Raw genomic sequence first — 25,694 nt, forward strand, 5'->3', positions numbered from 1 at the left:
TTCTATGAATGGCCTTGACCTCCTGATCCTTCTGCTCCTGTCTCCCTGATACTAAGATTGGTGGTACATGCCACCACTATGACATTGATGAGTCTTCCCTAGGAAAACTGGGCAAAGTAGATGTAGGGTATGTGCTCTTTTGTTAAAGTCATACTTAGCTCAATTAGAGTTTCCTTTGCAGTTGACAAGACTACTTAGTGTATGAAAGCACTTGGGGGTCACCCCTGGGGACTTGAGTTCAACTCAAGGACCCACATGGTAGAAGAACTGAATTCTGCAAATCATCCTCTGACCTCTGACCTGTGTGTGCCTGTGCATGTGTGTACCTGTGCATGTGTGTACCTGTGCATGTGTGTGTCTGTGCATGCGTGTACCTGTGCATGCGTGTACCTGTGCATGTAGGTGGAGCAGAGAGCCTAATGACAAATGCTTAGGATGTGCTGAGATGAGGGCAGAGATGCAGGTTTCAGGGTCAGAGCCTGTCCCCATGGAGACAGAGGGAGAACAGCAAATCCTGATGGTGGTCCAGCTTGGTACTAGACACTGTTGTCCCGAGAGTTTCAGCATGTTAGCCCATTGACCCCAACATCCTACCACACAGTTCCTTACCCAACATAGGTTCCCTGAAAGCCATGAGGCCCATGGGACAGTTACCTGGCACACTGCTTATGACCTGCAGGGAATACCTTCTCCTTTGAGGGCCTGTCTGGGAAAAGGATGGAGTCATACTACTGAGGAGCCCAAAGGTGAGACTCTGAGTAGCTAGTATATAATCCCTGGCCCCAGAGGACCCCAAATATCAGCCCAGGGGAAGATTAGTAGAGGTATCCAGTGGGCGTATGCTAGCTGAATGGGGCAGGATACATAGATGAAAGTTGTTGACAGTTCTGACAAGTTTCTATTAAAATACCCAGCAGTTCACCAGAGGTATATCTTAGGCATAAAAGTGCATGCAAAGTGTACCATTACACATGCACACACACATGCTCATGCACACACACACCACCACCACCACCACCACCACCAAACAAAACAAGCACACTGTCTCATGAATGGAAACCACACTGAGAAGTTTTCTAAAAGCAGCCAGGACACACTGGATGCTGGTGCAGAGGCCACACCTTGCTTTGTGTAGTCAGGGGAATCCAGGACAGGCTGGCATTATTGCAGGCAGCTGAGTGAGAGGGAAGAGGCCCATGGCCAGCCAGGCAGAGACTTGAATGCTGGACCCACAGGTCCTCCTTGGGAAATCGCGGACAGAGGACTTGACTACCGCAAGCCTGAGTTTCTTTATCTATAGATAAGGTTCATGGAATGCCCTCCCAGAGTTACGGGAAATATAGGTGAAGTTCTAAATACAAAGATAAGTGCCCACCCACCGTGGTAATTATCGCTGTCTTTCTGGCCCTGATTAGGGGTCTTACTGCTTGGGCAAGGCAGCAAGAGGAATCCCCACATTGTGTCTGAAGATCTAAAGAACTATGCACACATGAACACAAGGGTTCTGTTGCCTGGGGACCGTGTCACCTGCCTGCTTGTTTTTATTAAAAAGCAAGCCAACAACAACAAAATCAAACCAGCCACAAAACAAACAAAACCCCAGACCTCTACTCTGTAGAGTCAGAAGTACAGCTAAGGATTAGAGTCTTCTCCCACCAAATAGAAGATTTGGGGTCTTGATAGGGGAGGGCTGCTCGAGGTTCTCAGAGGCCAGTGTCTGAGCCAGATGTGGGGTTAACCTGCACCCCTCCTTCTATAGGGACCGCCTAGATGCATTCTGGCTTACCCAGCACCCACTAGTTGTTTGCTCTATTTCCGTCGAACGGGACAGATGGCAGAAAGCAGTGGTGGGTGTTGTGTCGTGCAGGCCCCCAAGGACTGGAGAGCTTTGAGAGCCTGAGTTCTCTCCACCCACCCCTGGGCACAGACAGATGTGAGCTAGGTAGGTAGTTCATCCTGGCAGGGAAAGCTGAAGTCACATGTCCCTGTAGGTGGGAGCGTGCACATACACAGGAATGTACATACCCTCATATGTGCACACACGTGCATGCACACACCCCTGGTCCTTACATTCAGGGTGTTGCACAGCAGAGGATAGAATTGTACTGTCCTAGTCTTGCATCTGGTGCCTGCCAACTTGCCAGGACATGAGCTCCGCTCCCCTTGACAGCGAGGACACCCCCATTAACTCAGGAATGGACTTATGCTGCTCTTCAGAATCCCTTAAATTATACTCAGCCACCAGGTGTATAAGGTCTAGGCTAAATGTGTTGGTAGAGGATTTTATCCTCCTAGGGGTTAGTGATATGAGACCATGACACAGAGGAGCTAAGTAACCTGTCTGTGGACACACAGCTGATATATGAAGAAGGAGCTAGAGCAGAGCCAGGACCCGACCGATACAGAACCAGGGCTCACAGACAACAGGGGCAGCCCTGAGCCCTCATCAAGCCTCTGTGGCCAGGGCTCTCCATCATGAGGGTCGGCGCTGATGGGCTAATGGGCTGGTCTGTATATTTATGGGGTACTGGGGACAGCAGCAGTATGGCATTTCCAGCTTCCCACAGAACAGCACAGGGGGCTGAGCCCATCTGGGGCCCAAGCAGAGGTTTTGCGTATGTCCTAACCCCCCAGTAGGAAGTTGGAGGTCAGGAGAAGGACAGGTTTGCATGGGGACAGAACCCTAGCTAGAACTAAGGTTCCTGAGACCTCTGCCCTGAGTGCCTATCTGGAAAGAGGCTTTTCCCACAAGGCCTGGCGAGGGCATGATACCAGGGAAAAGGATCTCCTCTTTGTCCCAGAGGTCACCCACAGTCGGGAGGCAGGGGAAAGCAGGAGTGACACCTTAGTCTAGCATCTTTGCTCGCCCTCACTGACTGAAGGATAGAGTGCTGAGACAGGCCAGAGTGGGAGAGCCCAGGGACAGGCCCCTCTTGGCTGTCCTCCTGCCTGTCAGCTCCCCTTGCTCCAACTCTGGCACTGTCACATGGCTGCGCTGTGGCACTCTAGGATGTGGGCTGATCACAGCTGACAGATGCACCTGTTCAAGGGGGGGAAACGTCAGTCAGCTGGGAGCTGGGGGGAGCTGTGAGTCACGCACCCTGTGCACATGTCCTGCCTGGGGCAGGACTGGTCAAGGCTGATGCTTTCCCCTTTCCCTCCTTTGTCTTCTCTAAGAAAGCTCTCACAGAGGCCATTTTGGGGAGCCTGCAACTTCCCCTGAGAATCCCAGTGAGTATCAGGGGGCTGAGGGAGCAGAGGGTGCCCTTAAGACCAGCCCGATTTATCCAAAGAGCTCTCTACTTTGGGGGAAGATAGGAAGAAGGGAAAGGGACCGGACTGAGTTGAGCTAAGATGAGAGGATGTTTGACTTGCGTATGAAGCCCTGGCTTTAAACCCCCCAGTGAAGTGGGTATGGTGACACACACCTGTAATCCCACTGCTCAGGAGGCAGAGGCAGGGGATCAGAAGTTCAATGTCATCCTCTGGTACACAGCAAAGGCTACTTAGGCTAGAAGAAACAGAAAATGAAGAGAAAAGGAAAGAAGAGGGAGAGAACCTCAGGTTCTTTCCTTTCCATGTCTGGATCCACAGCCCAGCAAGGGGAAGTAGGGGTTAATGCAGTCAGGGTCATGGCTGGAAAGAGTCCCCAGTGTCATTAAGAGGCAGGCTAAGAAGGCACAAACAGGTCAGAAAGTCTCCAGTCAAACCTCCTTGGCTGCCTGGTTAAAGGCACGCCCCGTCCCCTGGAGTCTGCTCCTACCACTCTACTGTACAGCTCACCCAGTGCTTGGGGTCTGTGCTGCAGGAGACAGGACAGGGCTCAGATCCAGTCCCAACACTGCTTGCAGTTTAGGACCCTCCTCTGCCCCTTGCCTGTAGAGTAAGAACAACACCCAGTCCCACCTGGTTGGCTGCATGAGGATAATGTCTTAGAGGGAATGGTGGCCCTGTCTGTGCTCTCAGTTACTGTTACCGCCTTTGCAAACAGGCAAATTAAGGTGAGTCTTGCAAGAAGTTGGAGAGGCTCCCAAAGCCAAACTGATCTGGTGTCCACTTTACCACCTCAGAATCTGCATGTGCTGGCTCGCTCCTCCCGACACAGGGTTTGGATTGTGGTCAGTGCCCACTCTGAACTTTGGTAGCATTAGAAAGAAGATGGTAGGGTCCACTCTGCAGAACCAAGTGGAAGCCAGTAAAGAAAGGAATGGCTGGGGTATGGAGAGAAGGCAGGGGCAGAATGGGGTCAGCTATTGACTATGAAAGGCAGAGCCATCTCCCAGCCTATGCTAGTTACTGTCCCTCTTGCCACCTCCATAATCTCCTACTGGTAGGGGACAATAGGGACTTCACCCAGAACCACTGCCACTGTGGTGCTGGCTTTCATCCTGGGCCGGGCTACACATGGAAATCCAAGGGCAGCCATAAGCACAATGTGCCCTATGGGTGCCCAGGAGCCAATTGTGGGCATGGTGGAGGTGACAGTGGCTAAGAGAACGGCCAAGTAGACTATGGGCCACTCACTCTGCCCAACTGGTAGGGGAGTGGTGGTTAAGGACCCAGGAAGAATTCTGGGACCACCAGAGAAGGGTAAAGGGAAGGGGCTATCGGCTGGTGGCAAGCGCCAGCTGTGCACATGTAGGCACGCATGACTGTAGAAATCCCTGTACCTGTGGGCACACAGAATCGAGTTGCTTGGCTCTGTGAGGGAGGGGTCATCACAGGGTCTATGTGGACCCAATGTTCATGGATGTACACAGCTGTGCTGCACACAGTACACTTGTGATCTAAGTGTGGATGTGAGTCTGGGACGGAGGGCTGTTTATGCTTCTGCCCTGCCAGTCCAGAGGTTGCTAGGGACACGTGTGACAAGAAAGAAAGTACCTTTCAAGGTACCCTTTATTCTATCTGGGAATCGTTTACGGTATCCTGGGAAATGGACCAGACAGGGCAGGGATAGTATCCTGGATTTGGGGTAGTATGGCCTGAAACCCGTCTACAGCCCTCTCTGGGCTGCTTGTCCTCATGGGGAGGGGGACAGGAAGCCATCTTTTGGGAGGAGAGACTGTAAGATGCCAGTCCAATATCTAATCTTTTTTTGTAAAATAAGACCTTGATTTCCTTACTTAGGGCATCCAACTGGACCTGGATCTGGCCCTTTCTCTCCCTAAGCAAGACCATCCCAGGCTTGTGGGCAGCATGCAAGGCTCCAGGTCAGACTTTCTGAGAGTCAATGCTCAGCGGGGGCACAGCTTATTTTTCTTGGCTCCAGCCTTCCCCTCACCTGGCTACTGTTTCTTGAACTTTGTGCCAGGTGCCTCTTTGCCTCCCCTCTCTCTCCATCCCCCAACCATGGGGGCAGAGATGTTTGTGGTCATATTAGAGGCCTCATAGTGCTTTAAGGAGGGAGGAGGTCTTCATTCATTCATTGAAAGATGACTTGAAAGCTTCACTCATTGACTAGCCCCCACACATAAGACACCCTTTTCCACACTCCTGTGTCTCACTAAAGTCTATGAGGCTACAGTCGGGTCAGCTACCCCGGCCCCTGCCCCACCAAGGACCTAATTGAACAGGACCAGTCATGGAGCTAGTCTCAAGCTTCTCTTCTGTCCACAGACACCCATAGTCTCTTCCATCCAAAGGCCACAGGATCCCAGCCTCCCTGGCAAGATGCCCTGAACAATCACTTTCCTTTAGAGAGGTCACTTCGAAAATACTCTGGTTATGGCCAATACCAACACCAGAGCCCCGCATTCCCCAAGTCCAGGCAAGTGCTCAGCCCCTCAGAGCCTACCTTGGTCCTCTGCATCTCGGCTGCTGAAAGGGACCGTCACTAATCTTTCCGCTTTGCAGCCTGAACGAGCCAGACTGCCTGGTCCGGCTGGCAGCTGCCTCATGTTTGCTTGGACCCAGACGCAATTGTCACTGGAGGCTTCTCTCCCGCCCCCTGCCCACTCCTTCCACCCTCCCTTTCTCCCGGGTCTTAGCTCCACCTCTCTTCCTCTGCCTCTTCCCTCCCTCTCCTTATCTCCCCCCTCCTTAGCCTCCATCCTGACAACCTCCAGTTTCTCTTTCTCCTGGGCTCCTAGTTCTGGCCTCTCAGCCTATCTGTCCCCCTGTCTAGGCTCAGGGTCTATCCCTGGCTCTCACCTCCCGCTAGTACAGGGTCTGTTCCCACCCTTCCTTGTCACAGGAAAAGAAGGGAGGGTACTCCACCTCCAGTCCCTGCGCAGGACAGAGAGGAGCCCTTGGGATTACGTCACTAAGGTAATACCTGGGGTCCTTCTACCTCTTGTTGCCCTCTCCCATCCGTTAGTCACCTCTGTGCCACCCTTCATAGGCCTTGCAGTATAAAAATCTTCCAAGCTGGAGCGAGCACTTAACAGTTTCCCAGTTTCACTGTCCTTTGACTCCAAGGTTTGACCAAATTTAGGCATTCAGAGCAACCACAGGAGCTCCCCTCGATCTCTTGATGTGGGACCTGGGGAAGGAAGAAGGGATCAGGGGTCCTGAGCGTCCCTTGAAAGGCTCCTTCCTGCCTATAGGAGACAAGCTCTTGGGCATTTTCTAATGCCCGAGGGAATCCACCAGGAGCCAGGTGCCGAAACCTGCGCCAAGTTTCCCTTTTTGGCGCCCGGAGGAGCCTGCCTGTGCCAGTAGTTCCCATGGAAACAGAGCCTGAGCTGTCCCCCTCCTTCCCAGAAAGCTCGGGAGCACTTGCTTGCCCTCCCTACCCTGTCCCGCCCCCTTTTTATCGAGGCAACCAATTAGCTCCAGCTGCTGGACCCTCCCGGGCAACAAAACCCTGGGGCTGCTGATTCCAGGGCAGGAAAGCCGTCCCTAGAGGAGAGGTGACAACTCTGCCATCTGTGCAGCAGGACTTCACTCTGGGCAAGGGACTCAGCAGACCTAGGACTCTCTGGGAAAGAGGACAAGGACCCCAGAGGCTCCCGGGTCAGGGCTAATCTTCCCAGGTGACTTGGCATTAGGCAAATTCCCACAAGGCCTTGGAGTAGCATAGTGGACTTGAGAGAAAAGGGTCATTATCGCAGTCTATGCAAATGATGGCCAAACTCAGAAAAGCTGAGTCTTTGCCTACCCAACAAAGCATGAGGTCCAGGCTGTGTTCACTCAGAGCCATGGCTGGGGGAACTTTCTACTCACCAGTTACATGTCTAAGATTCAGGACGTGCTTATTACATAGGCCTGTCTTTACTCGTGGCATTTTCTGAGTGGCACAGTCTTCTGAGCATTCCACGCCAAGCCAGTGCCTCTTTCTGGAGAGCCACAAGTCTCTGCTTGGCACCGTTGCTGAAATTCCATTCCTCTGATACGAGTTCCTTGGAAGTAACAGGCAAAGCAGAGACAGCATAGAACGGAATCCTCTCCTCCTGGGCCTACCAGGGAGCCAGCAACACACCCCCCCAAACCCCTCTCCAGCAGATCCCCCTCATAAACACATGTATGGGCATCTGTGCCCTGCCAGCAGCCTCAAAGTCACCTGACACCCCTTTCCTCAGGTTCTCTCAGAGACTTTCCCAGGGCCCTGGGCATTTCCAGGGTCTCTGGGAGATGCAGGAACAAAAAGGGTTGAAGCAGGGACTCCTCAAGTGGACCTCAGCCTTGCTATGCCACATGGGCACAGGCTGACTTCCCCTAAACTCTTGGAATCTGAGAAGATTGGGGGCTTGTTGAACCCCAAAAGGTCTAGAATGCTGAAGGAGGTCCAGTATGGTTTGACAACTGTTAGGCTGATGGGTCTTGGCTGTGGCTTCCTCGGGTGGGCCGGGGGTGGGATGGGGTGGGGTGCAGATCGCAAGAGGAAGAGGGAGGGACAACTCCAAGTTTCAGGAGGCTGTTCTCTTCTTTGTATTATAACACGCAAAGACTCAGCTGTGGACCAGCACAACCAACTGGAGTCCTCTCCTCTAATCTAAGAAAGAAACTCACAAAAACATAACCAAAGACCTTGGGAGTCATCTGACCCCTCCCCGGTCCCTGCTCAAGACCTCTCCATACCAGACTCAAGTTTAGTTTCTCCCCTAGTCTCTCAGACTTAGCTCTGATGAGCCTCAAGTTTCATGTTTTACCTCTTGCCCGTTCTGTGTCTGGGCCTTGGAGAGTGGGTAGGGACATTTCTCAGGGCTCATTCCTCACAGTCCTTACTTGTGAGAGGACCACCACTGTGTGTAGTCAGGTCTCATCTCATGAGAGCTCCAAAAATGTCTGTTGCCCTAAAAAGCCTTCTTCTGGGAGCTGCAAATCTCAGAAGTGGACACAACCCAGAATGGCAAACACCTGGAGTGGCTTTCTCGGGCCCTTGAAATCTCTTTTGCCACCAGCCACATGGAAACCAGGACACTTCTTGGGAGGGGGACAGAGCAGCTCTTGGTCACTTCAGGCCACACAGCACAGTCGGAGCTCTCTTTTGGCTCACTCATATTTGGCACACCTACCCCAAAGTGGGGGCCACTAGGCTCAAACTGAGCTTCTGAAGGCAGGAGGCCCGCTCCTAGGGAGGGCGGGTGGTCAGGCTTAGCTAAGCTCCTCTCTGGGTTTGGTGGAGTGACTGGCTCTCCCTTTTCTGTGGTGGGCAGCTCCAAGGGTCTTCAGAGCCCGTGTCCTAGTTTGCTTTCTCTTGGTTTATAATCCACAAGCAGCTTGTGTGAGGAAAGGGTTTATTTGTGCATACACTTAGGCATGGAAGGAAGGAAGGGCAGGAACTGAAGCAGAGACCGTGGAAAAACACTGCTCACTGACTAGCAAAGCCTGCTTTCCTGATGCAACCAACACCCACCTGCCCAGGGTTGGCACTGCCCCCAGTGTCCCCCCCATCAATAATTAACCAATAAAATGCCCTACACACTTGCCTACAGGCTGGTCTGATGGACGTTTTTGAGCAGTTGGTAGGTCCATCTTTCCAGGTGGTTGTTTTGTGCTTGGAGGACCATGGCTATCAAGGAGCTTCCAACACCCAGGGGTAGATGCACCTGCTCTTGTCCGAATCCTGTGCCTTCGCCAGGCCTGGAGCAGGGCCAACCAATGTGGTCACATCCCAACTCTCACAGGAGCCTTCATTGGAACCAGCCGCCCTCCCTGGGCACTGCCATTTATAACAGTGACCCCTAAAGAGGGAGAAGGAAGCATCTGGGCCCTGCATTTTTCAGACTGGAGGAGTCCATGGACCCCACTTGCTCTTTTTTATTTTTTTAAAGAAGGCAGGAAGTGGACATGGGTCACGGTGGACATGCAGTGTTCAAAGCATGATTTGTGGGAGTTGGTTCTCCAACCACTTGGTCCTAGAACTCAAGCTCATGTCCCCAGGTTTGGCAGTAAGTCCCCGTATCCACTGAGACATCTTGCTGACTCTCCTGCTCTTAATTTTTTTTTGATGCCTCTTGCTTCTGGCTTTAATAAAGGGAAGGCCCCTCACTACTTCACCCTGAGGCCTAGCCTCCCTCCTTCCCTCAAGTCTCCATTAGCCCTGGCTCCTTGGTACCCTCAATGCAGATGAGGGAGTGGCTGCCTCATCCCCGAATCCCACATCACCTGTGGGCAGCAGTCAGGATAGGTCTCACTCCAACTCTCCTCACCCAGTTCTACAACTTTAGTGCTGCTATATGATTGAAGCACGTGAAGCACTCCACATGGCATAGCTGAGATACTCAGGGAAGGACAGTTATAAGGAGAAAAGGTTTTGTTTTTATCAGGCTGGCTGACAGCATCCCAGCTCAGCACATGTGCTGAAGAGGTAAGGAGATGGTTTTGGCTCTTGGACAATAGAGGGACACTGTCCATTGTCCACACTGACTTCAGGCTGGACCCTGGGAATTCCTCTGGGTATGTCTTGCTCACACCTGATCCCTGTGCCTTCCTTTTCTAAACCAAGTAGCTAAATGGCTGCCTCTTTCTTGGCTTCTTGGCTAATCCGTAGTGCCCAGCACACTTCCTGGTTTGCAGTCTTAGCTCAGTGAATAAATGTTTTCTCACTCTGCTGCACCCCCAGCCACACATCCCTTGCTTTGTACCCCGAGCTGCCCAGACCTGTTCACCTAGAACCTCAGATGCTCTGCCCCACACAGCACTCCTGTGGCAGAATCTGCCACGGGGCCTTGTGCTGAGTGACCAGGTGGAGCATCTGGCAGAACTCCTAGGGCCCCGAATCTGCCATCCCTCCTGCTACAGAGACATCAAAGGACATCGACTTCCCTATGTGCTCATAGGAGATGGAGACCTGTAGAGAATTCAGGAGAACATGTCCAGGGTCAGGAACAGGGGACCTGAAACTAACTTAGATGACCTTGAAGCAACCAGGTAACTTCCTGGAGCTTCATCAGGCTCAACCAGATGATAACTTGACCTCCTCTGAGAGTGTGGTGGTGGCAGACAACCACCAGTGTGAGGGGCTTCAGCTTCTCTGTGAAGCAGCTCGAGACAAGTACCATTCAGAGAAACTCAAGAAGAGGCCATGTTTACCTCTATAGCTGTATCTGTTTTTCTGTCAACTGCCAGCATCATTCCATCCCTGGGTACCTCCGAATGACCCCTTCTCCAAACCAGTGTCCCATGGCTGTGACAAGGTTTCTGGGTGCTAAACTTGAGGAATAGACACCAAGAATGTGTGATGTATGTGCCTTTTGAGCATTTGAAATTATATTTACATATATGTATACGTATACATGCGTATACATATACATACGTATACATATACATATACGTATACATATACTTAAGCTACAGAGAGCAAATCGGTGGGAGATGTAGCTCATTTGATAGAATGCTTGCTTAATATGAATTAAGTACTGGGTTGGAATCCCAGCACCTCAAAAAACCAAATAATCAAAAACAGTCATGGTGGGAATGGTGGGTTACCTCCGTCCTAGACTGTCTTCTTATCCCAGAAAATGCTGAATAGAGCTTTAAATAACCCCTGGTTCAAAGCCAAGCCCAAAAAAGCGAGGTGCGGTTTTTCCATGCTTCGGGGTGGGCTTCGCCCTAGGAATATGAAGTGTTGGCACAGACCTACTTTCCAGGGAACTTTGAGCTGTTTGGTCCCTGCTAAAGGATTAAGGTGACCCTGTTTACTAGGTTCTCCACCACTGTTAGATGCACACAACAGCCCAGGGAATATGATGCTGTCCAAGGCCTCCAACTACTCTGCCAGATTCTCAGATGCAGAAGTGCCAACATTCAAGTGCCCCCCACATAGGAGAGGCAAGACGAAGCTAACAAAATCAAGGGATACAGCAGCCACTAGGAGCAGATCACCAGGGACACCCATCGACAAGAGAGAACCCAGCTTAAGGTAGCTTTGCTTAAATGCGCTCAGGTATATAGCAGACCAGAGGAGCGACTCTGACAGAGAACCGGAAATGGTTTTTAATTGCTTTTATTTCATTTGTTTAAATCCAATCAGTTAAAATTACAGGGTGTCACTTCCTCACCCCCAGGTTAACAAACAAATAACAACTGAAAACAAACAACAAAACAAAACCTTCCAACCTCTGGGGGGGAAAGCATATCCCAGGATTCCTATTTGACAATAGGCTGGCTGGAGTCTCTGTATGTTTGTACATTGGGTACCATCATCCTTAGTCCTAGCACAAAACTGGTACTGGCGCATTCATAATGTAATTCCGAATCAACATGCCCAGAGAGAGAGAGAGAGAGGATTACCACCAGAAAGGGCGCTCACCCCCTTCAGGCCAGACCCTGGCTCTGCCCTCAGCCTGGCTCCCAACTTCGGGACTGCAGAAGCTCAGCACCAGGTCTGTCCTGGGTTTCCACCCACCATCATGTCTGACTTTCACAATCCTACACGCAGGCTCCGAGGAGCCTCTCCGTTTTATAATAAAATAAATTGAGGCTTGGGGGACCTAGGAACATGTTTGAGGAGCCCCAGCTAGCAGCATCAGAACCAGCCTGTGAATCACACGGCTGAGGCAGGCTCTGCTCCTCCCACTGAATTGCTATAGCAGTCCCAGGATGTCTGCAGTTAGAGAGGCCTTGGAACGCTTCCCACAAATGCTCGTTACAGACCAACTGTATACTGAACCTTTGCCCTAGAGACACAGCCTTGGGGACCCAGAAGCAAAGCAGAGGGAAGTGAGAACCTGCTACTGGAGCAGGGATTGGTCCATACTGTCTCTCCTTTCTGTGTCCTTTCTGGACTCAGTGCTCAGCAATAGGGACATTATAGAGATAAGTGATGGGCAGGACGGCAGGGGGAGGGCAGAAACCCTGTTCTTACCATCAGATACATCCTGGGGAACACAGTGGGACTACCCAAACTACTGTCTGTGAGGCAAAGGGAGATCCCCAGCATGGCCCACATCCCTGGCTCTCTCTCAGGAGCCAGTGCTCAAGGAGAAGACAGGGCCAACACTGGCGTTTCTAACCCAGGATGCAGACAGGACAGCTCAGCCCTCAGACAGGCTGTCTCGCCCCACTGGGAACAGGAGGAGATCCAGAAGAGAGCTGCAGAAGGCTCAGCGGTCATGACCTCAACCATAATATTTGTTCCGTACTAGAGGCCTGGGAGCCAGCAAGGTAGCAGTAAGGACAAGGTAAAGGGGACAAGCGGGGAGGCAGGACCTCCATGGAGAGAGCAAGCAATGGGCTGGGGAGGGAACAAGAAGGATGTTGGGGCAGGTTGAGGGGACTGAACTTAGACAAGGGGAAAGGAGCTTAGGTAGGAGACGGAGAAAGAAACAGGGTGCATGGAGAAGGCTGGGTCCCGTCTAAAGGCAGAGAAAGAACTGCCATGGGTGGTGAAGAGGCCTCTCTTGTGTGAGATACCACAGAGAGGAGGGCAAGGCTAGACACCCACAAGAACCCGTTAGCTCTGTAGTTCAGTAAAGACTGAGAGTGCTTTGAGTCACGAGCAGAAAGAGTACAAATGTGGAACTGGAGACAACCCAGCACTAGAGGCCAGCCTGGGCTCTGGAACAGAGGTTACAGATGTCGTCTGGTCCAGGCTGAGACAAGGAAGAAGGACAGGAAACCCCCAGGTATCACCTTGCCCTGTTATAAATTAAAAAGGAAACGGTGGGGGGATGGGTCCCATCCACACCCAGACTGAGACCCCAAGCCTTCCTGCCCTCCTGTATGTTGAAGAGCCCAAATCTCAGCTCCTTGGCGCAGGCACTGAGGGATTATGGAGGGGTGGAACTCACCGGTGGGTTCTATAGCTTCAGGGAGGTGACCCTGGGGATATGGAAGAGCTGTGTCTCTTCGGAGCTGGTGGAGCTGTGATATCACAGAACTAAAGTGAGTCCCTAGCACAGACCCCCAACCCCGACACAGACAACCAGAGCGCCGATAGGCCTGCCTCAGGAATTCTCCAGAGGGTGAGAAGTCCCAAGCTATTCCCCAAGTGTCTGTGTCACAGCAAGAAAGACATGTGTCAGGTTTATGTGGGAACTTTCAGTCCCCAACACTCCTTAGAGCTGGGCTCGAAGCTCTCTCTGCCTGGGAGGTTTCAGACAGGGTGTAGCCCAATGGCTGTAAAGAATTCCTGGACACCTGATGCCCACTGTGATTCAGGCGGCCCCTCTCTCACCTGAGCCGTTTCCGGATGGGACGGAAGTACTTGGAGGTCTTGACCGCGAAGATGATGCTGGGGATGAGGAAGAAGGTGCACCAGCCCAGGCAGAACCAGAAGGCATTCTGGACAGGAGCCATGAGGTCAGTTCACTGAGCCGGGGTTGGTGCCTTCCCACAAGCCCTGTGCCCAGAAGCCCTGCACTGACTCCACATGCCTGGGCTCATGCCCTCCCCTTGCCCCCTCCCATTTCCTCCAAATCTATGGTGAGCTGGGGACACTCACCCAGGGGTTGGCCATCATGTCACACAGGATCATATGACCATCGTCCAGGGCTTTAGAGAAGGGCTGGCAGGTGGCGATGTGCTGAGTCACCTGTTAAGCCAACATGAGGCAGGTAGACGTGAAGAGACCTGGACCTTCAGATGTGTACCCCATACACACCTGAGGCGAAGGAACACCTACACTTACACATAGAGTGGCGGGTGCACACACAGACATAATGGCCATGGGGCCACGGGAAGGTTGGGACACTGAACTTCCTGTTCAGCTCTCTCTCCCTTTACATCTACTCGCCAGCCTATATGTAAGTCTCACTAGGCTCCCCCACCATGGCTTTAAGCCATCCTCACTAGTAGGCACACACATGCTTGACTTCACAAGCATGTGCACATACATACACGGATACTCAAGGTAAGCCAACCCCCTGTGAAGACTTTCCAAGAAGCTGTGGCCCACAGGGTGTGCAGAAGGTGGTGGGCTTTGATGGATGGCCTTAATGAAGCAGGGTAAGGGACCTGTCCATGGAGAGGCATGGGAGCAAGGTGTAGATGGACTATTCTAGAAAGCTATGTCTGACCCAGTCCAGACTTGGGTCTCACAAAATGGCTGGGGGTAGCAGTGGAGTAGACAGCATTTACTTGTGAGTAGGAATGCAGATGGCAGGTTTGGGAGTTTGGGTCCAATCGCCAAGGCCTAGGGTATACCAGAAGGGCTCCACTGGGCTGGGTGTGCTTTAAGGCCCAGGTGGAGTTCTGTACCTTCACTTACCTCTTCCCTCACCCAGGTCACATACTGAGAGAAGTAGCCCATTTCCCTGGTCAGGAAACACTCAGTGGCCTGCAGGAAATCAGAAGCCCTGGCTTGGCAAAGGTCCTGCCTCTCCACACCCGTCCATAAATGGGATCATCAGAACAAGCCTGGCTCTCATGGGAGCCAAGGTGAGCTGAAGAAGCCAGGGGTAGACACTTCATGTTTGGCTTAGAGGCCACACCCTGCCTTCAACTCACATTCCTCAGGATGTGGTTGAGCTGAGCAGGCAGCTCTCCTTTAAGACGGGCGACTATGTCAAGAAGGTCTGAGGTATTCACCTGCAGGAGACGAGAGCCCACATCAGCCATCCATCTCTCCACTCACCACCCACCCTGCATTATACCACACCACACAACACCTTAAGGGAGGAGAGGCAGGCTCTAAGACCCAGAGGCCAAAGGAATGGATCCTTAATGATCTGATGGGGGGGGGGGTTCGCCTTCTAATGGGACAGGGCAGAGAAGAGATCTTGATAGCATCTTGTTTTCCTCTATGGCCCACCTGTTCTGACCCCCCCACCCCCACTCCCATTAGCCACCTGCAGTTTTGGGGCTGAGGACTCCAAGACCCTGATGCTGGGGTTGAGCTTGGCCTGTGGAGGAAGAATCGGGGCTGTTAGAGGCGAGGATTCAGAGGCAAGAAATGGAGAATGTGGCTATCTCCTCCCACACACACTGCCCTCTCTCCATCCCTCCTCTTCCTTGGGCCTCAGAATCCCTCTGAACTTACCACAAGGTTCTCCTGGGGGACAACCTTCTCCTGGTAGAGGCTTCGAAGTTCTCTGGCCTCCTCCTGTAGCTGCTGCCTCCGTAAAGATTCATTCTAAGGGCAGACAAAAGTATCAGAATGGGTCCCAGCCCAATAGGAAGAGCATCCCTTCCAGAGGATTCATTAAAGGTGGAAAGTGCTGGGCTCTGACAAGCTCAGGTTTCCCCTGTTGTAGGTCTGCCTCAGGCAGGAATGCCACTAAATGTAAGCTGTAGGCCCCACTGCTAAAACTGGGCAATGCTCTCTGCCTTTCCCAGGGTCAAGATATCTTAAAGGGAACTCCAGGAACATGGGGGCTCTGTAAATACAGAGTGGCTCCATTACTGAGCGCACGTGTCCATTTGGGGTCCTCACGACACCTGTACTAGTGGACTCTGAGGCTGGCCCAGCTGTGTAAGGTTAGGCCAGATACTTCACCTGAGCTGAGACTGGGGCAGTCTACAGATGGAGAGACAGAGATTTGAAATGGCCTGCCCAAGACCACACAAAGTTGGCAGCAGGGCCTGGATAGGAACTGAAGGTGCAGAACCATAAGCCATACAGCAGGGTAAAAAGCCTCAGCCCCATGGGCAGGGCCCTCAGGTCTCAGCCTCTGTCCCTCCCCCTTCCCAACCCTAGCATTTCTAGCCCCTCCTGCCCAAATCTTCCTCTTGATGGCTGTCTGGCTAAAGGGTCTCTGCTCCCTTCTTACATGGGCCTGGGCCAGTCCTTCCAGCTCCTTCGCCAGCTGCCCCATGTCAGTCTTCACCACAGGCTTCTGGATCTGAGGAAAGACAGGAGACACCAAGGAAGCTGAACCAGATGTCCCCACTCACCCTCAGCCTCTGAGCTTCTAGAGTTGTCCAATGTGCCCTGTACCAACCGCGCCCGTTCACTTCCACCACCCACTTCACTCCATTATCTCAGGGAAGGGCTCATACAGTGAACTCAGCCTTGCACATTCTCCTCTTTCTGCCTCCCAAGCTCTGGGATTCGGGCATGTGTTACCACATCAGGCTTTATGCATTACTGGGGACGAAGCCAGGGCTCTACACATGATAAACCAGAACTTTACCAACTGAGCCATGTCCCCAGCCCCAGTAAGCCCATCATGAGGAATCATCTTGAGTTTGAACTGAAGCTGTGAAGCATTTCAGAATTTTCAATGGAATAAAAACAAAACAAAACAAACAAGCAAACAAAAAACAAGGTGGCCTCTGGGATGACTGGAAGAAAGTCATTGTCCAACTGTAGCAATGACTTGATGTTTAAAAGCACTGGCTGCTCTTCCAGAAGTCCCCACTTGAATTTGCAGCACCCACGTGGTGGCTCACATCTATCTGAAACTCTAGTTCCATGGTATCAGCTTTCCTCTTGTTTCCACAGATACTGCATACATGTGATGTACAGATACATGCAGGCGAAACACCCATCTGTGTGGGGATCACACCACCGTTCTAAGAGCAGCGTGTTCAGGACCACGAACAGCGACACATGCCCTTGCCGCAGGGACCTGGGGAAGTGCCTGTGGGTCCTTAACCAGGGAGGGGGTGGGGAGCCCCAAGAGTGGAGAAAGCTGGAGAGATACACAACACACCCAGAATGACCCGTTCATGGGGTGCCACATGCTGCTGGGGCACCAGATGCCCCCTCACTGACCTGTACAAGGAAGTCTCTGTAGTGGATTTTCTCCAGCCCGCTACTCTGCAAAGCCTCCAGGTTCTGGCGGGCAGCAGGATTCAACAGGTCTAGATCCTTCAGATCTACTTTGAAGCTTTGAAGCTCCTGCTGAAGCTTATGGGTATACTGGGGGAGAGGACAGGATGAGGTGCATCGTTGAGCTTGGTTGCTTGGCTTAAGGGGCATTTCCTGGTCTCCAGGGCTCCTACTCTGGGTACAATTTCACTGGCTCCCAAAAGACCTCTACTCAGAATCCCAGCCTGATTCTGGGGACCATGTGGTAACTGGGCTGTGGCACAGACTTTCTCTGGACAGCTGATACAGAACAGCTTTCTGGAACTTCTTTATCACATCCTCTGTAGAAAGTTCTTCACAGTACCTAATACTCTAAAAATCACTTATTTTTGGACTTGTTAATCCAAGCTCATCAGCTCAGTAGTATCAGAGACTTTGACTAGTCTACTCTGAGACACTCTCATCTGCAGGAGAGTCTGTCATCTGAGGTGAGATACAAGTTTGTAGATTTGTGAGCGAGTGAGCGAGAGAGTGAATAAACCCATCGCATTTCCAAGACATCTTGTGGTCATGACATCTATCCAGTTTCAATATCAGACAAGGCAGCCCATCTCTGGTCACCATCTCTCCCTATCTTGCTAGGTAATCTTTCTCCAGGGAGAGGCTCCCCAACTGTAGTTGATGGGGATGGGGCATGAAGCAGCAGACATTTTTGGTGCCCTGGATGCCACATTTTGTTTTTCTGTTTTGTGCATAACTGGCCTTTTGGTGTCTTTTCTGAGAAGTTTTTTTCAAGGTCACATTTGATAAAATACCATGAAGTCTCAAAGGACTTCCTGGTCCCCTCAGAACCAGAAGCCTCATTGGTCTATACTTTTCTGAAAGTTAGAATCTTCTTCTCTAGAGCCGAGATCACTCAAGGCTGAGGTAACTTCCAGCCAGCAGGGTTGGAGGTCCATTGTACTCAGGACCCTGTTGCAAAACCTCCATCCAGCCAAGAGGCAACTGCCTCTGGTTAAAGACAGTGGAGGGAGAAGGTGCTGACATCCCTAGCCATGGCTTACGGAATGGAGTTAGGACTGGTCGTATTTGATTGTGTTACCCCATAACGAGGGATAGAGATGAATCCGAGAGGTTTATTGGGGTGCAGGGAATCATAATAAGTGAGCTTTGTATGGGCAGCAAGAGTGCTAGCCTAAGTGTGTGTGTGTGTGTGTGTGTGTGTGTGTGTGTGTGTGTGTTAGGGGGGTGTTTCCTCACTTTACCTAGGGATGGAGAGAGGAAAGAAGGCATGTTTCATATATCTTTAGAACCACATTCTAAAATGATCCCTCGTCCCAGGTTCTGAGGCCCTTTTGTCAGTACTGACAAATGCCTCTGTTCTCCACCCTCCCATTCTATTTCTTCATACTTCTGCACCCAGGACCTGCACCATCTCCAGCAAAGGAGCCCGGTGAGTGCTGGGAGGACAGCGAGCCTGAAATTCCAAGGTCAGATTGGGGGATAGAGTCTGCCACTGCCACCTACTGGCTCTGAGCGTTCAGCAAGGGTCCCAGAGAGCTTTCCACTGGTGCCACTCAACTGGCTCAGGCAAACTACCATGCTACTCCCAGTTAGAACATGGTATCTACCCCGTCAGGAACCACCCCCCACTCCCATTACAGTCCTCTCCTCCCATAACCTGTGCTGTATTCAGCTTTCTCTGGAGCACAAGCTTAGAGAGGCCCATGGTGACCACCACTCACACATCTACTCATACCCCTGGAATCTTCCAGAGTTCAAGCCTCAGCCAGGTTCTGAGTTGGTTGCTCAGATCTCTGGCTTGGGTACCTTAACAAGAGATTTTTTTTTTTAGTTCAGAGACAGTGTCCCAGAAGAACAGAAGAAAGGGATGTGCAGTTTTCTGAAACATTTCCTTGCCTGTTTGATATCCAGGTGCTTATCCAGGTCATAGGAGTCATTGAGCTGTAGAACCTTCCAGAGTGCTGTCCCTGCCTTACACTGTCTGGGGAAGAAGGATACACATCAACAAAGAGCCACCGGGGATGGCAGGTGGGGTTGGCATCACCTCTCTTCTCTTTCCAGACCCTATTCCCAGTCCCAGGACACCCACTCACCGATAGGCCTGGAAGACGCTGATGTTCTTCCTCAGGCCAAGAAGGTAGGACAGGTTCATGGATGGGGGCAGGTTCCCCGGGGTGTCCACAAACTGCAGGCGGGCAGGAGGAAGTGGACCACAGAGAGGTGAGGGGCAAGGCTGCCCTGATGCTTGGTGCCACTGTTACTCCAACCCAACCTGCTCTCTGATTCACACGACTCCAGGCCCTGACTCCTTAGGGGGACTTTGCCCTGAATCTCTGGCAGTGGTACAAGCAGGACCTTCATTCAGTACAGTGTCCTTCCTAGACTCAGAGTTGGGGCAGGGGGGTATAGGTGTCCCCCACCTGGAGTCCTTGCTCCACCAGGACTCCACCCATCTTATCCTCCTCCTCCTGTCCCCATCTTCCACTTGCATTTCTGGCTCCCGCTTCCTCCTGACTCAGTCTCTTGGCCCAAGCTCACTTCCGCCCCCTCTGAGCTGGAACAGGTGCAGGCCCACCTCGTACAGCTCTCCACTCTCCCAGCTCCGGCACACCAGCGTCTGCACGTTGCCACCCACCAGGAAAGTGGCGAAGACAAGGAGGATGAGGGGGGCTGCAAAGAGGAAGCTGAAGGCCACACCTCTGGAGGTGAGAGACATGATTAAAGGGATGTGAAAGCTGACTGCCCGGACCCATCCTTGTCCCCACCCACATCCTGGGGCCAGCATAAACCACGGGTCGGCAACAAGGCATGTCTCCTGGGCAAAGGAGAACCCAGTACTCCTGGCAACTCCTTGGCATCCTCACCCATCCATCCCCACACTGCTGTTGGGTTCTGCTGCCTTGGTAGCCTAGAGGAAGGACACCTGCTTGTTCAAAGATCCATATCTGAACTTAGGGTTCATGGAAGTGGCCTGCTCCAGTGCCCAACCTTTCTACATAGTCACTATTAACTACCTCGATGACACTCTAAAGATGCTGAGCATTAAGGTCCCTTTGGCTGGTGCCACTGACCAACAGTGCTTTTGTGCACTGGCACCGTCCCATGCACATGAGGCCTAGAGAGCAAAATGTGGGGTGGATTTCAACTCTTCACTGATCCATTTGCCAGATACATTGTATGGACAGCCTGGCCAATTGTATGTGGCAGCCCTGTTCATCTAGTTTAAGGATGACAAGCAGATTCTGCCTTTGCTTCCTTCGATGGCTTTGGGACTGCCCACAGGCTGGGTTAAGAAGGATTTTGAAGCTGTGTCTGGGCTTGATAGGAGCACCATAGTTAGGAGCACCATAGTTACTGTTGATGTTGTTCTTCCTTCTTCAACCCAAGCCTCTTGGAGGACACTGAGACCCAGGGAGGTCATTGCTTTACCCAGAGTCCCTCAAGGTGAGGGGACCATGTCAGCGCCAAGGCTCATTCCCCTGACTTGCCAGACCCCACTCCTGTTTCTGTACCAGGAGGAATCTGGCAAGCCTTTCCCCTTCCCACCCCTTCCTTACGCCATGAGGAAGCGGGCTCCAGCCTCGCCCTTGGTTTCAGAGTGGCTGGGGTCCTCCCTGGCAAACAACCCCCAGATGCCTAGGCTGAGGCCCAGCAGGTTACAGATCACCACAAGCAGGATGGCAGAGCACAGCACGCATCCCAAAATCCACCTGCCACAGAGAGAGGATGGGGCTCACTGAGAAGGAAGCCATCTGGTACTAGAGGGCTGGCCTCTAGGCACCAGACTGGATCTTTAGAAATAGGGATGAGAACGTTTGCTGAGGTCTCATAGCTTTTACAGGGTGCCCAGGCTCAGACTTGGGCATACGAAGCCTGGTGACACATGGAAGTCAGAGGGGTTAGGGTTCTCGGCTTAGAAGGAGGCAGTGGTATTGTCAGGCTGGAAGCGACCATGGATGGATGTATGGAGGGAGAGAGGGAGGGAGGGAGGGAGGGGGCTCAAAGCACTGCTCACCTGTATGTCTCATATCGCTGCACATCCTGTAAGTAGGGGCGGCTGCGCTGCTCCAGCCCCTCCAGCGCCTGGCTCCAGCGGGAAGTTGCCTCTGAACCTGGGAACGCTTGGGCCAGCATCCTCACACCTTCAGGCTGCTCAGCCAGTGCCTTTTTCAGATCTGCCCAAGGCCATAGGGTTTCAGAGGATAAAGAGGGCACCCAGGAGTCAGGGCCAAATCTCTGGGACTCGCAGAGAACCCACCAGACAGGGAAGACAGCCATCCCAACCACTGCCCAGCTCCTCTCTCAGCAAGCCTCCCTGGAAGGCGTGTGTTGGGGGTGGCATTCCAGGCAGCCAGCCAGGCCCCTAAGCAGGCCCTCACCTTTGACCACACTGACCATCTGCATATGAACCAGGATAGGGAGGTTATTGAAGGTGGCGTTCTCCTGCAGAGCCAAGCAAACAACTGTTGTTTGCTTGGTCTCAAAGTCACAGGCCCAGAAAGAGGGGGCTGCTATTCAGTGCTCTCAGCAAAGGAAGTGGTCTTGTCCTTGCAAACATGGCTTCTCCTGCCTGAGTCAATTCTTCCACACATGACACGTTATAAACTCCTCCATCTGCTTGTACTCGAAGCCACTTCCTAGACAGCCCTGGCTCTCATCCTCTCACTGTGCACCTATCTCGTCCTAACAGCCGGCTTTACTTCCTTAGTCCAGCTCCAACCTTCCGGTTGTGTTAGTCTGGCTTCCTTCTTCCCAGCCTCTCAGCACAGCTGACTCACTGATGCTCCAACTCCAGGCCCTGGGTCACAGGCTCTGACTCACAGGGCACCACCCCTGCCTTGGCTGTCTCCACCCAGAGAGCAGGCCTGTCTTCTGGGGTACAGCCAAAGCACCTGTTCCCTTGTAACCCAAAGACCCTGTCCCTTATGGGAGCCCAACTCTTTCTAGGCTGTAGATCAGCCTCTCCTATCTGACCATGTGCAGTGGAGACTGACACAATGAGCCTCTAGTCCAGGCTGCCACATGGCGAGGGTGGACTCAATTTAATTCCTTTCGAGACAGGGTTTCTCTGTATGACCCTGGCTATCCTGGAACTTACTTTGTAGACCAGGCTGACCTCAAACTCAATAGATCTGCCTATGTCTGCCTCTCAAGTGCTGGGATTAAAGCTACCGCTGCCTAGCTTAACTGGGTTCTTCTTCCAGAGAGTGAAACTGAGGCCTTTTCCTTGTTAGTTCCCAGGTAGGTGGAGCAAGAGACCAGGTAATCAAAATAGGTCTTACCTCCTGGACCATGCTGGAGAAGTTGGCTTCTGGGACACCCTGCAGCCGATGCAGGACGTCATCCACAGGGGGCATCTGAAATAAGGAGTGTCTGTGACATGAGGAGGGAGATGCCTCTGACCCCTTAGTACCCTCAAGTGTCAAATGGGCACCACAGAGTCCCTAGCACTCAGGCAGGCAAAGCCTGAGAAGTGGATACACATGAAGCTCGGGGCTCAGTGTGAGGCACATGGAGAGCTTTGGCTTACTCTAAGAGTAAAGGGTCATTAACCCTGGGTGCTCTGAAAAGGAAGGCATAGCCCAAGGAAGGAAAGTTGCCTGGTCACTAGGATGCCAGAGGGTTCCAAAGGTGCAGGCTAGACCAGTCCTTCCAAGTCCCAGTGGCTTTGTTCAGGGACTGCACCTGGCTAAAGTCAGCACCCAGTTGCAGAGCACTGGCCTGGCTCAGGGCCCCCTTGCAGTTCTCGTGGCACCAGCTCTCCTGAAGCAGGGCGAGCAGGCGCTCCCGGTGTGCCTGCACAGGTGGTCCCAGGTGCTGCTGCCCCTCCCGCAGCTCCACTGAGGTGGCGTTCACGCTTTGAAGGTGGTCTATGGAGACCTGCAGGGCTAAGAGAGTTACGCATGGCCTGAGGATCTCCTCACTTCCTGGTGTCCTCATCAGCCTAGGAAAAAGCAGCACCATACTCCCTCCTCCTGGCTAAAGGGGCATAAACTGTTTACAGCCATAATGGAAACAGCCGCTGGGCATAGGAGGCCAGGAGGTAGGCAGGGAGCCACAAACGGGATTCCCGAATAATGGGAGGAAAAAGACTTGGGTGGAGCTGGGGTAGTACATGAAACACAGGGGTGGGGGATGGGAGAATTGGCTCCTAGAGGACACCTGCTGGACCCACCCACATACGGGTCACTGGTCCAACTCACCCTGGCCCAGGCCGTGCACTGAGGCTAGCACTGGGTACACTGTGCTCTTGAGTTGGTTATGAATTATATTCCCAAGGTTCTCACCGACACCTGGACAACACAGGGCATTTGGCGGGGTTGGTCCCCCCAGGAGCTGAGGACACACCCACTGCCTCCCAGGAGCTGTGATCTCTGCAAGATGGGTTGACCTCATCCTCCAGTAATATGGCCACTGCACAAGGAGATCCCTCTTTGTGAGGTGGTGCCCTGGTGGAGTCCAGACTAAGGGACCTGAGGGGTTTCCCTGAGGGAGGCCAGGGCAGAGGGGCGTGGAGTTGGCCAAATGTAACTCTCACCATCCAGATCCTTTGAGACTTGCTTCTGAGGCAAGGAGAACTGATCAGCCACGGCCTGCAGCTTCTAAGTCAACACAGGGAGTAAGCCACCTTCCCTGTCCTTCAACAGCCCCATCTTACAGTTTCAGGGACTTTCCATCAGGGGGCAGTCAAGTGCACATGGGAAGGGACACCCTCTCTGCTTGGCAGATTCTCAGGCTTGAGACTGGGACGGGATAGTACTCACTTTAGGAACGTCAGAGACCAAGCCTCTTAGGCTGAGCAGGGTCTCGGGGACCGCTTCCACACTGGGGCCCGTCTGACTGTGTGTGAACTGGTTAGTAGCAAAAGCACAGACCATACCGATCCTGCAGGGAGGGACGCAAGGAGAAAAGGGCTTGCAGTGTGCCGGCGAGCATAGGGTCGCCATCCAGTCCTCCCTCCTGACCCGGGCAGCCTCTTACAGAAGCATGAGGGTGGTCAGCAGCAGGAAGGTCATGAGGGTGCCACGTTCACAGGCCATGGCCTTGTGCTCCGTCTTCACCCTGCCCCCGCAGCGCCGGCGGCATCGGCAACAACAGAAGCAGAGCCCAGTGATGGGTACCAATAGGAGGTAGAGGCCAGCAATCACAGCGCACACCACGTAGCCCGCCTCATACCGGACCACCTGGGCAAGGCAGCAAGGCCGTGAGGGGCTGTCCTGCCTTCCCCCTATTCCAGTGGAGAAAATGACTGTGTGCCTCTATGTGTTCCCTGGGGAACCCACCCGGGACACAGAAGGCAGGTGGCATCCTTGCTAATTACCATTGTACAGATACAGTTCTGGCCTAGAGACTGAGGATCACTGAGAACCCCGCCTTGAGGCGAAAGGATGCCTAAGACCCCACTCTGGCAAACACTCAGCAAGGTGGGCTTGCGTGGCCCCTTCTGCTGGCCCTTGACAGTCTTTCCGCGGCACCTGTAACTCTCCTCACCTCATCTGTCTTCACAGAAGATGGATCATTTAGGAGGGTCTTTATCAACTCTGGGGAAAGGAAGCAAGTTGAGGGTTTGAGGACAGCCACTGACTTGCCCTTGTGTCTAGCCTCTCTCCACTGCCAAGCTAAGGGAGGTTCTTAGAGAGGGCAGTGTCATGTGGCTGTGACACCTTGCCAGGCCTCATCGTGCTTCAGAAGAGGCAGCTGGTAGAAGGCCTAAAGCAGACCTTTCCAGACCCTCTGGTAGGCCCAGCACTGTCTTGGTAAGTCCTTCCCCTCCTCCTGCCTCTTCTGGCCTTCCTGAACCCTGACACCATGGCACTGGGACAATAAGCCTATACATGCACCTCGGGAGGAAAAGGGTCTGGCCCAAGGTCAAACAAGAGGGCTGGGTTGCTGCTTTGTGGAATCTAAGAACGCGTGGAAGAAAAAGACTGTGTAGTACCACACACCTCACCCTGCAAGTGCCTGTAGACAAGATGTGCACAGAGGCTAGTTGGGGACCCAGTACCTGCAGAGGTCCGCTGGGCGGGGAGGGGACTCTCACCTGCCGGGAAGGGGTTAAGCTGAACCACGGAGAGGAATCGTCTCACGGTGCCATAGAGGGAGTCCAGGGGCCACGGCGCGCGGACACGAGGGGCTGTCGGTTCTGTCCCGGGCACCGGAGCGAATGCCAGGTGCTCCACGCGCCCGAGGGACCCGCAGTCCGCTGCCACAGCTCGGGGCAGGCTCAGGGCCAGTCCCAGGCTTAGGCCCAGCAGAGGCACCATGAGGTCGAGCGTGCGCGTCATGAGTTCGGACCGGTGGGAAGCACAGGCTCAGACGGCAGACAGTGCGGACAGTTCGGACCAGCACGGGGCAGGCCGTGCATCCTTCTGTAGCCTTCTTCCCTCAGTCCCCGTGGCTCTGCAAACCGGCCCGACAGGTTTGGGCTCCGGAGTGCTAGGTCGACCGCCGGGAGCGTAGGAAGGGCAGGGGCGGAGGCCGGATAGGGGGCAGGGCCCAGCCACCTTCTCAGTGCAGTCGGTGCCTCTCTCCCCTCCCAACAGGCTGGGCAAGGGCAGCCCAAAGCCCGTCCAGGGGTACCTCAGAGTCT

General features: G+C 53.1%; 2 protein-coding genes and 1 long non-coding RNA gene across 7 annotated transcripts in view; 1 reads left to right on the plus strand and 2 right to left on the minus strand.

Moving 5' to 3' along the window:
* Kcnip3 (potassium voltage-gated channel interacting protein 3) overlaps positions 1 to 6,454 on the minus strand; it is a 65,701-nt gene extending 59,247 nt beyond the window's left edge. For 2 of the 4 annotated variants that reach the window (XR_010064691.1, XM_017592027.3), the window contains exon 1: positions 6,324 to 6,454. Coding sequence is in view for 3 of the 4 variants with exons in the window: in XM_017592027.3 (XP_017447516.1) it covers positions 6,324 to 6,440 (117 nt within the window). In the remaining variant the exon portion in view is untranslated. 4 annotated transcript variants of the gene reach the window in all.
* A 4,912-nt stretch (positions 6,455 to 11,366) lies between these two features.
* Prom2 (prominin 2) lies at positions 11,367 to 25,553 on the minus strand. 2 transcript variants are annotated; one of them, XM_063283056.1, is made up of 25 exons: positions 25,146 to 25,553; positions 24,596 to 24,645; positions 24,086 to 24,288; positions 23,869 to 23,989; positions 23,643 to 23,706; positions 23,308 to 23,397; positions 22,790 to 22,992; positions 22,387 to 22,461; positions 21,484 to 21,547; positions 21,120 to 21,279; positions 20,662 to 20,814; positions 19,680 to 19,803; positions 19,198 to 19,289; positions 19,001 to 19,085; positions 17,045 to 17,191; positions 16,098 to 16,169; positions 15,368 to 15,460; positions 15,177 to 15,230; positions 14,997 to 15,080; positions 14,836 to 14,916; positions 14,597 to 14,665; positions 13,832 to 13,921; positions 13,565 to 13,671; positions 13,179 to 13,251; positions 11,377 to 13,026 (listed from the first exon to the last, which is right to left on the minus strand). In XM_063283056.1, exons 1-24 carry the CDS (start codon positions 25,387 to 25,389, stop codon positions 13,188 to 13,190), a joined length of 2,589 nt encoding a protein of 862 aa, XP_063139126.1. In that variant the 5' UTR covers positions 25,390 to 25,553; the 3' UTR covers positions 11,377 to 13,026; positions 13,179 to 13,187. The 2 variants fall into 2 exon arrangements, with proteins under 2 accessions (NP_620212.2, XP_063139126.1); NM_138857.2 differs by lacking the exon at positions 14,997 to 15,080 and having other exon boundaries at positions 11,367 to 13,026; positions 25,146 to 25,500.
* On the plus strand, positions 13,014 to 17,638 carry LOC134486148 (uncharacterized). The gene is made up of 2 exons (XR_010064885.1): positions 13,014 to 13,689; positions 16,772 to 17,638. It is a non-coding gene; the product is annotated as an uncharacterized LOC134486148 (long non-coding RNA).
* Positions 25,554 to 25,694: the final 141 nt, after the last annotated feature.

This window comes from Rattus norvegicus, chromosome 3, assembly GCF_036323735.1.
Source record: "Rattus norvegicus strain BN/NHsdMcwi chromosome 3, GRCr8, whole genome shotgun sequence".
Lineage (NCBI taxonomy): Eukaryota > Metazoa > Chordata > Mammalia > Rodentia > Muridae > Rattus > Rattus norvegicus.

Bases quoted from the DNA above. Each gene is read 5' to 3' on its own strand.
- Prom2 (XM_063283056.1), bottom strand. From the start codon at position 25,389: ATGACGCGCACGCTCGACCTCATGGTGCCTCTGCTGGGCCTAAGCCTG. The intron at 15,461-16,097 runs GTAAGAAGGGAG...GTCTGCCCTTAG, and splicing joins AAGGACTGGCCCAGGCCCAT to AATGAATCTTTACGGAGGCA. The intron at 13,252-13,564 runs GTGAGAGAGGGG...GTGATATCACAG, and splicing joins CCCATCCGGAAACGGCTCAG to CTCCACCAGCTCCGAAGAGA.